The sequence below is a fragment of the Salvia miltiorrhiza genome, chromosome 4 (genome assembly GCF_028751815.1).
Source record: "Salvia miltiorrhiza cultivar Shanhuang (shh) chromosome 4, IMPLAD_Smil_shh, whole genome shotgun sequence".
Classification (NCBI taxonomy): domain Eukaryota; kingdom Viridiplantae; phylum Streptophyta; class Magnoliopsida; order Lamiales; family Lamiaceae; genus Salvia; species Salvia miltiorrhiza.
The window spans coordinates 359,173-371,340 of record NC_080390.1 but is presented as its reverse complement, the minus strand read 5'-3'; the positions used below and the strand labels follow the sequence as shown (position 1 = coordinate 371,340).

The 12,168-nt window shown below is 33.6% G+C and overlaps 2 protein-coding genes across 2 annotated transcripts; both read right to left on the bottom strand.

The window, feature by feature from the left end:
* Positions 1–2,014: 2,014 nt before the first annotated feature.
* On the bottom strand, positions 2,015–3,693 carry LOC131022853 (uncharacterized). Its single transcript, XM_057952398.1, has 2 exons — positions 2,339–3,693; positions 2,015–2,263 (listed from the first exon to the last, which is right to left on the bottom strand). Exons 1-2 carry the CDS (start codon positions 3,308–3,310, stop codon positions 2,186–2,188), a joined length of 1,050 nt encoding a protein of 349 aa, XP_057808381.1. The 5' UTR covers positions 3,311–3,693; the 3' UTR covers positions 2,015–2,185.
* Positions 3,694–7,940: 4,247 nt separating this feature from the next.
* On the bottom strand, positions 7,941–9,819 carry LOC131022852 (uncharacterized). The gene is made up of 3 exons (XM_057952396.1): positions 8,361–9,819; positions 8,186–8,257; positions 7,941–8,096 (listed from the first exon to the last, which is right to left on the bottom strand). The coding sequence occupies exons 1-3, from the start codon at positions 9,714–9,716 to the stop codon at positions 8,091–8,093; spliced, it is 1,434 nt and encodes a 477-aa protein (XP_057808379.1). The 5' UTR covers positions 9,717–9,819; the 3' UTR covers positions 7,941–8,090.
* Positions 9,820–12,168: the final 2,349 nt, after the last annotated feature.

Sequence of the window (12,168 nt, the reverse complement as noted above, 5' to 3'; positions counted from 1 at the left end):
ATGACAAATTTATCGTGACAAAATGAGGGATATAATATTAAAACTTTCTCAATTTAAATCCCTTTTTTTTCCTCAATTTTCTACAAAAGAGAATTTTACTATTTTTCGTTTCTTATTTTCACTTCAAATAATGATAATATATATTATCACACAAAAATAGAAGGATAATATTATCCATCCTTGGAGTGAAAAGAATGAATTAAAAATGATAGAATTCTCTTTTATAGAAAATGAGGGAAAAGAAAGATTTTGTTATTCCTCATTTTCTCATGATAAATTTATCAAGCAAAGAGAACAAACTCTAAAGAAAAAATAGTTTATTAATTAACGTTCATTAAACATGTTAATACTACCTAATTTCTGGATGGAGATAAGATATTGGTAAAGCATAAATGCCGTTAAATAAACTTCATAAACTAGTGAGTTTATTGATTTGTTTCGTATAAATTTTGAAATAAACATTTAAGCATGCATATATAAAAGTCTCTTTGATATTTTTTGGATGTTTGGCAATCTATTACCGTTTTTTTTTTCTGAATATTTTTGGAAAATTATTTTCGTGCAGCGTATAAATTTGGAGGTTCCAAATCTATCTTCCCTTGCAATCTCTATTGTAGTAGTCTATTGTAAAAATACTAGTTGAAATAAGAACTATGTGTACATGCATAAAATATTTTATTGATTTAGAAAAATCATCATTGAGTTTAAACACCGAAACCTTTTGCTTTAATCTTCTTCTCTAAAATTCCTAACTTTAATTCAGATATTAAAACAGCAACCAAATCACTTACTAAATATTTTATTAATATAGTGCAATTGCTATACAAGAAAAATATAGTAGTATTAGTATTATATATTCTAATGTGCATGACTTCTTCTTCTTCTCTTCTTCTATTCCGAAGCTCAGCACGCCAATTATTTCAAACTGGATAATTTAAATTCTTCTAAAGTTTTTTTTTTTTTGATAAATAAATTCTTCTAAAGTTAATGGAGTGACTTTTGGATGTTTGGTAATTTTATTCTTGGGATTATAGTCAAAAAATACACGAACTTTGATAAAAATTGCAATTTTCACCTGAACTTTCAAATTAGCCAAAATATACTTGAACTTATATTTTTTGTTGTAAATTTCACCTGAACTTGCAATGATTGAACTCCGTCGAGGTGAAATTTACAACAAAAAATATAAGTTCAGGTATATTTTGGCCAATTTGAAAGTTCAGGTGAAAATTGCAACTTTTATCAAAGTTCGTGTATTTTTTGGCTATAATCCCTTTATTCTTCGATGGAGTTGCAGTATTCGCAAATTATAATTGTGTAGGGAAGAATTTGTGGTCTTGCAACTCCACTCCCTGTATATATAAGTAGCCTATAGGATCTTGTAAGGCTAATGGGCATAAATTTAATTTAATTTTGGGAAATATATATTTGGTTAAATTAAAACCCTTTTACATAGGTGAAAGGGAATTCAAGTTGAAGCCCCAATCTAATAAAGACAAGAAATGCAAGCTCTTTGTGTGTGTAAGATTCTTCAATTTGCAAACGCTCTCATCGTCTTGGACATCTTAAGTACTCCATCCGTCACGTGAAACATTAGTAGTTTCTTTTGGTCACGAGATTTAAGAAACTACTCATATTTAGTGTGTTAAGTGTGGTATGTAAAAATATGAATAAAGAAAAAAAAATTGTCATATAAGAAAACGTAACAAGTTTCGTGGAACGACTTAAAAAAGAATACGACTTATGTTTCGTGGGACGGAGGGAGTATAGACTGATAATATCATATTATACACATGATACAATTGCTGTGGACTGGAATACACTAAATAGAGTAGTTGAATCTGTACCAAGAAAAACAAACAGACAATATATGTATACGTAAGAACACACACAAAAACAGAGAATGAAGAAAAAAGACGAAAACAAAAGGTAAGAAAAGTCGGTTGAAGATAGTTCGGTGCAGCTAAGCTTCAATTCAATGACAAGAGATAAAACAAAAAGAGAGATGGATCAGTAGAGATAGAAGATGAAGTGAATTAGGGATGAACTAAATCACAACCATTTAAAACCAAATGAGTAATGGAGATATATATCAAAATTAAAGCCACAAATCCCTAAATTAAAACAACAACACTACTAAGTCATTCCTCCTTCTACCATTGTCATCATCATCATCATGTAAAGACTATACCTTTAGAGAATTTTCTGATACTTTATATGATTCTGGAGTGATGGATACCAACCACAATCCGGGAAATGCCAACTGCAAATATTCAACAAAGTTGTTAATTAAAGGCAATGTAAATGAGAGGTAATTAAAGGTTAAAAATGTGCTTACATCGAGTTGTTTTTGCACATTCTTGGGCCGCTTCTTTGGGCGGCGCGACGGCTTTGACCCGGTGAGGGCGAAGATGTCTTCTTCAATCTCCTCTTTTGTTAAGCCAATATTTATGCTCAGCTTTTTCTTCTCCTTCTTTTCACCTTTCTCCTTATCCTCACGCTTCTCGCCGCCGCTCTTCCCTGATTTGGCGCCGCTGCTCCTCAATTGCGGCTGCGGTTTATTCTCTCCGCCAACTATTTCCTTGTCGAACTTGCTCCGGGCGTTTCGCGGCCTCAAATTCCATAGCCTAATGTCTTCATCCGACTTGTTGTTGATTTTTCCCTCTTTCCCCACCTCGTCAATTTCGCCGTGTTCTTCAGTAATCTCGAGCTTCGCCGGCGATTCCTTGCGATTTGCTTCCTCCTCTTTGCTGCTCTTGCTGCCGCTTTTAATCGACAAGTTGCATTTCCTGATTGCGGTTGCGGTTGCGGATGCATCGGCTTCTGCTGCTGCCTTGGATTTTTTCCCACGTTTCCCCTCTTCTGAAATCGACGAACAGAATGCAGGTTTCTGAAATTGATTTCTACGGTGTTCAATTACAACGCCTTTGCCCTTCCGCAAAGCCTCCGCTTCCGTCGACCAAGACCTCCGCGCCTCCTCCCGGAGCAATGACAACTTCTCCGAATCGCCGCTGACTGCCAAGTGTTTTATCCCCTCACAAACGAGCGCCTGCTTCATCGATTCCTCCACGGAAACCGGATGCTCGGGCGACGGAGACCGGCTCCGAGGCGATGTCGCCGCAGCATAATCACGCAGCGGAGAGTAGCGATTTGGGGAGTCGGAGGCAGCACTCGATCGCTGCGGCGGCGACATCATCGAGCGGCGCCGTTTGTGGCTCCCGCTCGATTTCCCGTCCTTGCTCCACTTAAGCAGCGGCGGCAATTCGAAATTGTGCAGTGGCTGAGACTTCGCCGGAACAAACGACGCCATGGATTGAGGATTGATTGATAACGAAATCTACTCACAAAAATGATCCGCAGAGAAACTCGAAAATTTGATTTCTAGTTTGCATACATTCACGTACAGAAGCAATCAAAAAGTTATAAACCCTAACCCGACCGTGATCGACGGAGCAGCTTCATCTCCGGAATGAATTGAGGCGACGCAATGTATGTGTCTGTGAATTGCGCTGTTGCTCACTTGTAGAGGGAAGGTGTAGAGAGAGAAAGTCGGTAGGAGAAAAGGGGATTTTTATGTTAGAGAAGGAAAACAAAAGATGAGAGAGAGAAGTGAGAATGGAGTTTGCGAAAGCAGAGCCGCGAACAAGTGAGGTGGAAGAGAGACGGTTACAACACACATACATATACAAACACAGATTTTGGGTCTACTGTAGCTTCTGAAACTTATGTTGATTCTATGAAATTTTTTTAAATATAATATTATGTTTTTTTATATATAATAAATCTATAAGTAATGCTAAACAGCCATATTGTAGCCACCCACAATTTCTATAAATAAAAAATAATTTAATTTATTTAACTTATTTTTAAAATAAAAATAAGATTTATTTATTTTATTATATTCTCTATATTGTAATTATTTTTGGTAACTTTTTTATTTTTATTAAAAAATAAATAAAAAATACTAGTAATAAAAAAGTACAATGTAGAGAATATAGTAAAATAACTAAATCCTATTTTTATTTTAAAAAATAAATTAAATAAATCAAATTTTTTCTTATTATACTAATGTGTGGGTGGCCACAATGTGACTGCATAGATTTATTGTAAATCTATATATCTTTTGCAATATGGTGAAAATGAGTAACATATGCTCCTCTCCTCCCTTGAAAATATGCTTTTATTTCTTTTTATATGTCCTTCATATATATAAATATTTTATTTTATGCATTACTCCACATAATTTAAATAATTTTTATTTTTATAACTTATATTTATTTATCCATAATCAAGTTAATAATACCTTCGATATGAGATCATTTTTTATATATAAAAAAAATGTGCATATATATTCTTAAAAAATACTGTTGTCATAAGGGTGTGTGGGCCACAGCTGGCCCAGCCCTAATTTGGTAAGGAAGGGGTATAGCTGATATGTCAACTATAGTCGTATATTGTTTTATACTTAATTATAAATAAAAACAAATTATAATATATTAATTTAAGTAAAATTTATATAATTGAATAAATTGAGAAGCATGATTGCAGCTTAATTTGTCAATGATAGTAAATTCCATGTAAAAATATAGCGCAACATTTTAATTAAATAAATTCATTAATATGCGCAATATATTCTAGCTAGAAAAATAAAATTAAGTATAAGGGCAATAAGGATATTACTAACTCAAGCTGGATCCTCTATTTCATCATTGTACTATATTTGTTGTCACGTACACATGTAAAGAAAAATTAAAAATCTTTCAAGTTTTGCTTATGAAAATTTATGTAAAGAAACTTCATGTATAGAAAAATAATTAAAATTTCTCTATGTAAAATTTGGTAGATTTTTTAAATTTCATCAAGAGACGACAATTCATAAATATAATAAAAATGGTTGCATTGAGTCCAACTTGTTCTACGTGTTACGGGCTTGCTATTATTTATACGAAAATCAAGTTACCAATACTTTTTCTATCTATTATATATTAATTTATGCAGAAATCATGACCACATTTTTTCGTACAAGGTCTTTTTGGGGGGTTTAAAGAAACTCGAAATGGAATGTAATTAAGGATAAGGCGTTTGAATTATTTGGGAAGATAATATTAATTAAAATATATAGATAATATCAATAATTGATTGAAGATTAATTAGTCTATTTATTATACACTTTTTTTTGAGAGGCTATTTATTATACACTTGTTCGTGAAGTTTTTGCTATAAAATCGAATTTATTCTATATTCGACTTTATACAATACATAATTTGGGACTGTTAACACTATAACAAAAACACAGATAAACCATATGTTTTGACAAAAAAACTTATTTATAAAACCGGTGTCATAGAACCAAAATAATCATGTCATAGGTGTTTTTAGAAAATATATATGAAATAAAACAACATAGTTTCTTAAAAAAAAATGAAATACGCACAAGCAATCTTACTCGAGGCGAAGATATATAATTCTAAGGGTTAGTTTCTTAATATCTATAACTATAACTAGTGGGTAGTTCGTTGAAAATTAATGTGTGGAAGTTGTTTGTTATATTAATTATAAATTATGTCAACTAATTTTCTCTCTTCTCGTCAAACAATACTCCACCCATTGTAGAAAAATAGTCTCAGTTTTCTATTTTGAGATGTCCACAAAAAATAATCTTATTTCATATATTGATAGTATCCCACAATATATATATTATCATTCATAAATCAATTTATTTATCTATTTTACCATGTGATAGACCCATTTTTCATTCACAATATAATTAATGATCATTATTAACAATATACCTATAAGATGACATCATTTCTCCACTCACAATACACTGAACCAATTATATTATAATATGTGTCACTCCCTCGTGTGACTATTTTTTTAAGATGGGGGGGAGTATTTGACACCGTTTGTATAATAGATAAAATTATATATTTTTTTATTTTAAATTTATTTTTCAGTATCAAATTAAAGCGATCTTGTCACGATATTAATTTGATATGCATATTGAATAATTTATCATTACAAAGTACACGATTTTTAGGAGAAAAATAGATAAATGAGAATAAAAAAGAAAAGAGAAAAAGAAATAATGAAAATTTGATATGTCATTTAGGAAAAAAAAATCATATTTGGTTTGAGATTTTTATGTTTTGAGAGAGAAAAAATTATTATTGAAAATATAAATAAATAAAAATAATTTTAAAAGTAATTAGATAATTTGTTAGAGGAGGATTTTAGAAAATATAATTAATAATTAAAAACCTACAATATTTGTAAGGGTGAAAATCGTTAATTATGGAACATATATATATTGAATTTATAATGGTATAATAATTATTCGTCGTGGATATTTGTGACGCATTCCGTGGAAAATGAAGTATAAGAGGACAGAAACGAATTAATAAAGGAAAATACAAAGAATTGAATAATAGCATTACGTGCTGTAGACGAGTTTTGGGTATTTGGTCACCAACTATATTTATGACTTGAGAAATGCTACGTTGTCATAATAATTTCATTTTCTATATTTCTTTTTTTTTAGGAAAAGTCTCATCATTATATATACTCCCTCGTCCCAATATCTATATAGGATTGTTTTTCACTTATATTTACTAATAATATCTCCATTCAATTCATTAATATACTCCAATTTTAATTCATTGCTAACTTGACACATTAGAAAGTTTATTTATATATTTTTATTTTCAATTATTTTTTTTAATCCCATATAAATTTTAATCCGTCTATATAAATGGGGCGAGGGGAGCATAAATTTTCGGTCAATTATTTTTGTTGATAAATTATAGGAAGTTGTGCCTAATTAAATATACAAAGTTGTAATTATTTTATTGACTTCTCATAAAATTGTCAATTTTGATGAATCAATGTCATTATAGCTAGTTGAAATGACAAATTAATGTCATTGTAACTAGTTGAAGTAGCATAGATCTAATTAATTACCTCGTTTAGTATTCGACCGTTTAAGCCGTGTGGACATTTCAGGCGTCCACCTTAATATTAATTTGGGAACAATGACAACCATGTAAAAAATCATGTATTTAGGGATCGAGGTAGAATTTTTAATTCACGTACGTATAAAATTAAAATTTGATGGAAATTTATGTATTCAAATATAATTACTTCTGAATTCTAACTACACATAATACATTCTAATTGAGAATTAATAAACTTTAATTAGATAACGGATTACTCTAGCCTATTTCATATAGTAAGAAAAAGAATTTATTTATGAAAATAGAAAATTTGAAATAACTATTTCTTTCATGTAAATATACTAATATACCTTTAATGATTTTCTTTAAAAAAATTATTTAAAAAGAGAAAAAAAATCACAATTATTACACACTTTTGCGAAAATAGTGGAAGAAGTGTTGCACAAAATTGTGTAATTATTACATAATTATTACACTGTTACATTTTTTTTTGTTGCAAAAATGTGTAATTGTGAAAAAAGTGTGTACCATTTAAGTACACTTTTCGCTACTATATATAATCAAAAAATTGTATGACAATATTATTTTATATTGTCACACGATTACTAGTTTGATCACAATAATTACTATTTTCATAATTTTATTCATATAAATTAAATTTCCTTTATTTATTAGCGAGCGCCATTAATTTTTATATTACATGCATTTTCCTTCACTAGAAATTAGAATCACTACGTCATAAGTTATCTTTATTCTAGTTTTTATATTTTCTTTCCCAAGTAGAATCCGAAGTTTGTAATTGTAACAACATAATAATATTGCAATTTGCAAACTTGTTCAAAAAAAAAAAAATTGCAAACAGGAGGTAATTTCAACGATGAATTTTAATTTCCGGAAAATATTTGAAATCGCTGTTTGTTGGAAATGAGATAGGTAGTCAAAATATTAAAGACGAAGATCCATAATGTATATTACATCAGCCACACAGCTGAAATTCTATTTATTTAAAAGCAAAATACAAGACACTAAATTAGAACTCGAGATTGAACATGAAAATACCTAAATTAGGTAATAATTCAAAGAGCAGCAGCATTTTTAAACAGCATAATCATCGATCCTCTTCAATCCTTGCACCATCTAGCCCTATAATTAAAATAAATAAATGCCAGCCATTATTAATTAATTAATTAATGAATTAAATGAAACCAGTCTAAATTAAATAAAACACATACCTTAAGAGAATTTTCCGATACCTTGTAGGATTCTGGAGTTATGGAGTGCAGCCATAATCCAGGAAACACAGACTGCAATTTCAGCATAGGTTAATTAATGATTAATTAAATAAAATTAATTAAATAATTAACAGCATGACATTAATATGATGTTGAAGTTAATTGAATTTCTCACATCCAATTGTTTCTGCACATTTTTAGGGCGCTTCTTGGGGCGGCGCGACGGCTTTGCTCCGGTGAGGGCGAAAATGTCTTCTTCAATCTCCTGTTTGGTTAGAGAAATCGTAATGCTCAGCTTCTCCTTCTCCTTCTTCTTCTCCTTTTCCTTTTCCTTTTCCTTTTCCTTTTCTTTTTCTTTTTCTTTTTCCTTTTCCTTCTCGTTCTTGTCGCCGCCGCCTGCAGATTTAGCTGCGCCGCCGCCGCCGCCGCCGCCGCTCCTCAGCTGCTGCTGAGCTTTACTCTTTGACTTGTTCTTGACGACTCGAGGCCGCAGATTCCACACCTTGATCTCTTCATCGCCGTCTCCGTCATCGTTAAGATCGGCCTCCTTAATCTTAGGGTTTTCTTCCTCCTTTTTGGAACCAATTTTGATCTCGGATTTTTTCTCTGACGAGGAAGGAGCAAATGAAGGTTTCTTTTTAGGGTTTGATGCATCGCCTGATTTTTTCTCTTCTGAGAGGGCCAGCTGCGGCTTCTTCGTCGGAGATGCGAATGCAGATTTCTGTTTAGGGGATTCACGATCGCCCTGTGCAATCTTCGATGATTTCTTGCTCTTATCTTCGGTAGGGTTTGATGATTTTTTCTTATCTTCTGAATTGGAGGAGAGAGTGAATGCAGATTTCTTCAAGAGTGGGGTTTTAGGGTTTGATGGATTATCAGCTTCTGCTTTTTTGTGAAGATTGGGCTTATGATCTTGTGAGAAAGTGTGCCTCTTTGGAGAAGGAGCAAATGCAGGTTTCTTCAAGAGAGGGTTTTTAGGGTTTAATGCATCTGGTGAAGCAAATGCAGATTTCTCCAAGAGAGGAGGGTTTCTATGGTGTGCAGCTGATGTTTGTCCCTCACCTGAATCGAAGAAGCTCGGCGGAGAAGCGGCGGCGAATGCAGATTTCTTCAATGGATTTCTGCGGTAGACGTCGTAATCCTTCTTCGACGGATTCCGGTCGGCGGCGTCGGAGATTTTGAATCCGGAATCGGCCGAGGCCGGCGCCGGAGAAGAAGAAGATTTCTTGAGAGGATTTCTGCGATACGCGATCACATCCGATCTTTCCCACCAATCGCGGCCGCGGAAGGGCCGCAGAGCCTCCTCCCGGAGCAGCGACAGCCTCTCGTCAACCACCGGCGGCGGCTCCTGCGGCGGCGGCGGCATGGGGGAGGCGACGGCGACGGTGACGGCATGCTTCATGGAGCGGTGGCGCTTGTGGGTCCCGTCTTTACTGTTCCATTTGAGCAGCGGCGGCAGCTCGAAATTGTGCAGCGGCTGAGACGACTTGGCTGGAGCATGAGAGGAAGAGGAAGAGGATGAAGACGCCATGGATTTTTAATCAATTATCACACACAATTTACAGTTACATGCGAAATTAATTAAACCCTAAATAACTCAGAGTTTCATCATTCTAGATGCAATGTATGTAGGTATGAAGCTTTGTAGAGAAAACACAAAAGAGACTGCAGCTTTTGATTTTGTAGAGCCAAGTGAGCACACACACACACATGTGTGTGTGTATATATAAATCCAGAAAATCAGAGTGATATTTTGGAAGAGAGAACGGTTACAACTTACATCAATATATATAATTAAATTTTATTGGCATCCATGAAAATTTTGGAATCACTATTGTATGTAGTTTGCTCGAGATAGACTTCCTTTCCTTCATATGTAATTTATTTATAGACTACTATAAGGTTGGGATATAGTAAAATTTTTATTTAAATATAAAAATTAGGAACTTTGTATGTGAAGTAAGACCTGTCTCAGCCGCGGTTTTTGAGATGGGAGGGATGTTTTGATTTTGTAGGTTGGAGAATTAAATTATACTCCCTCCGTCCCAAGCCAATAGGCCCAGTTCATTTCGGCACGGAGATTAAGAAACTCATTTTTTAGTAGGTAAATGGAGTGGTCCACCAATAATTAAGGTTTTAAATGTTCCCTTATTTTTCCTTAATCATATTTGCTTCATTATTTCATTTTTCATTTAATTTAACTAAATTAAATTTGCATTGCAATTTATTGCACGAATTAATCAGGGGAAAATATGGAAATTAATTAGAGGAATCAAACACAATGAATTCAACATTGCATCACCCAACAGAGCATATTCAATGCATCAAAAATCTCATCATCTTATCGTTTCATAATGGAAAAAATTCAGCAAATTATGAAACTCAATGCAGAAATTCAGCAACAAAAATTCAATACATAAATTACTTTGCTCATTCTTCTTCAAGCTTCAACAATTCAGCAAATTATGAGAGAAAATTCCAAAAAAATCAAGAACGGAACTTTGAGAAAGAAAAGGGTGGAGAGGAGGCAACCTTAAATCAAGAACTTAAAAATCAAACTCTAAAAAAAAAATTCCAGATCTGCAACCCCATCAAAAAATCAGCGGTTTCAGCCACCACATCGTCTCCTTCACCAGATCTGGGGATCTCGATGTACGAGGCGGATGGCGGTGGTGAAGACCGTAGACGAGGTGGAGAAGGTGGAGGGTAGAGGCGGTGGAGGCGGTACACGCGACGGAGGGCGGAGACAGAGGACGCGATGGAAGGTGGAGATGGTAGCACGCGGTGGAGACGGCGACAGAGGTAGAAGAAGACCGCGTTGAGAATACGACGGCAGAGGTAGAAGAAGACCGCTAAAGAAGACGGGTGGAGAGGAGACGATTTGGCAGAGGTTCCGAGATCTGGTGGGGGAGAAGACCGCCATGGCCGGGAGAGGGGAGAAGGGGAGCGGTGGAGGCGGTGGAAATGGCGGCGGCGCTCATCGTTTTGAATGGAAAAGGCGGAAGAGGGGAGAAGGAGAGGGGAGAAGAAAAAGTGGTGAGTGAATTGTGAGAGTTTTTAGAGTTTTAATTAGGGTTGTATATCCCCTTTAATTAAGTAGTTATAATTTTAATTAGAGCCCTAATTATTTCCAATTTTAGACTGAGCCTATTGGAGTGGGACGTCCCAAAAAGGAAAACGAGCCTATTGGGCTGGGACGGAGGGAGTATGAGTTTAATTACATGAAATGATAAAATTTAATTCAAAATATTTTCATAACAGTTTTATCCAATATATGAGTTTATGACATGTATAATCTCATGTCAATCATATATTTGTTGAAAATTTGGGCTTTCTCGTATATATGCATATGATTGCATGATAAGTGTGTACTTAGTGTCTTAGTTAGAGTGTTGCATGATTAATAAAGTATCGTTTCTTAATTATATATGCTTATTTACAATAATGACGGTTTTAAAATATGGTATTTGTCGCGATGCGTATATCAAAATTTATTTATTAATTTTTGTCGCGATCAGTACATGTAGACACGTACGACAAATATCATCTTTAAGAACCTTAATTGATATAATAAATAAGCTTATTGTCAAGTTAAGAATACTTGATTGTCACGTGCGTTCGAATTTCACTAATATTTTTGTCGCGACCAGTACATGTAAACACGTCACGACAAATATCATCTTTTTACAACCCTAATTGCTATAATAAATAAGCCTATGGTTAAGCTAACAATACTTTATTGCCACGTGCATGTATTCGAATGTCACTGATATCAGTAATGAATTTTGATTTTTGTCGCGAACAGTACATGTAGACACGTCACGATAAATATCATCTTTTACAACCCTAATTGATATCATAAATAAGCCTACGGTTAAGTTAATAATACTTGGTTGTCGCGTGTGTTCGAATTTCACTAATATCAATATTCTTGATTAAATTTGTCACACTTAATTAGATAAAACAGATACTATATAAAATTG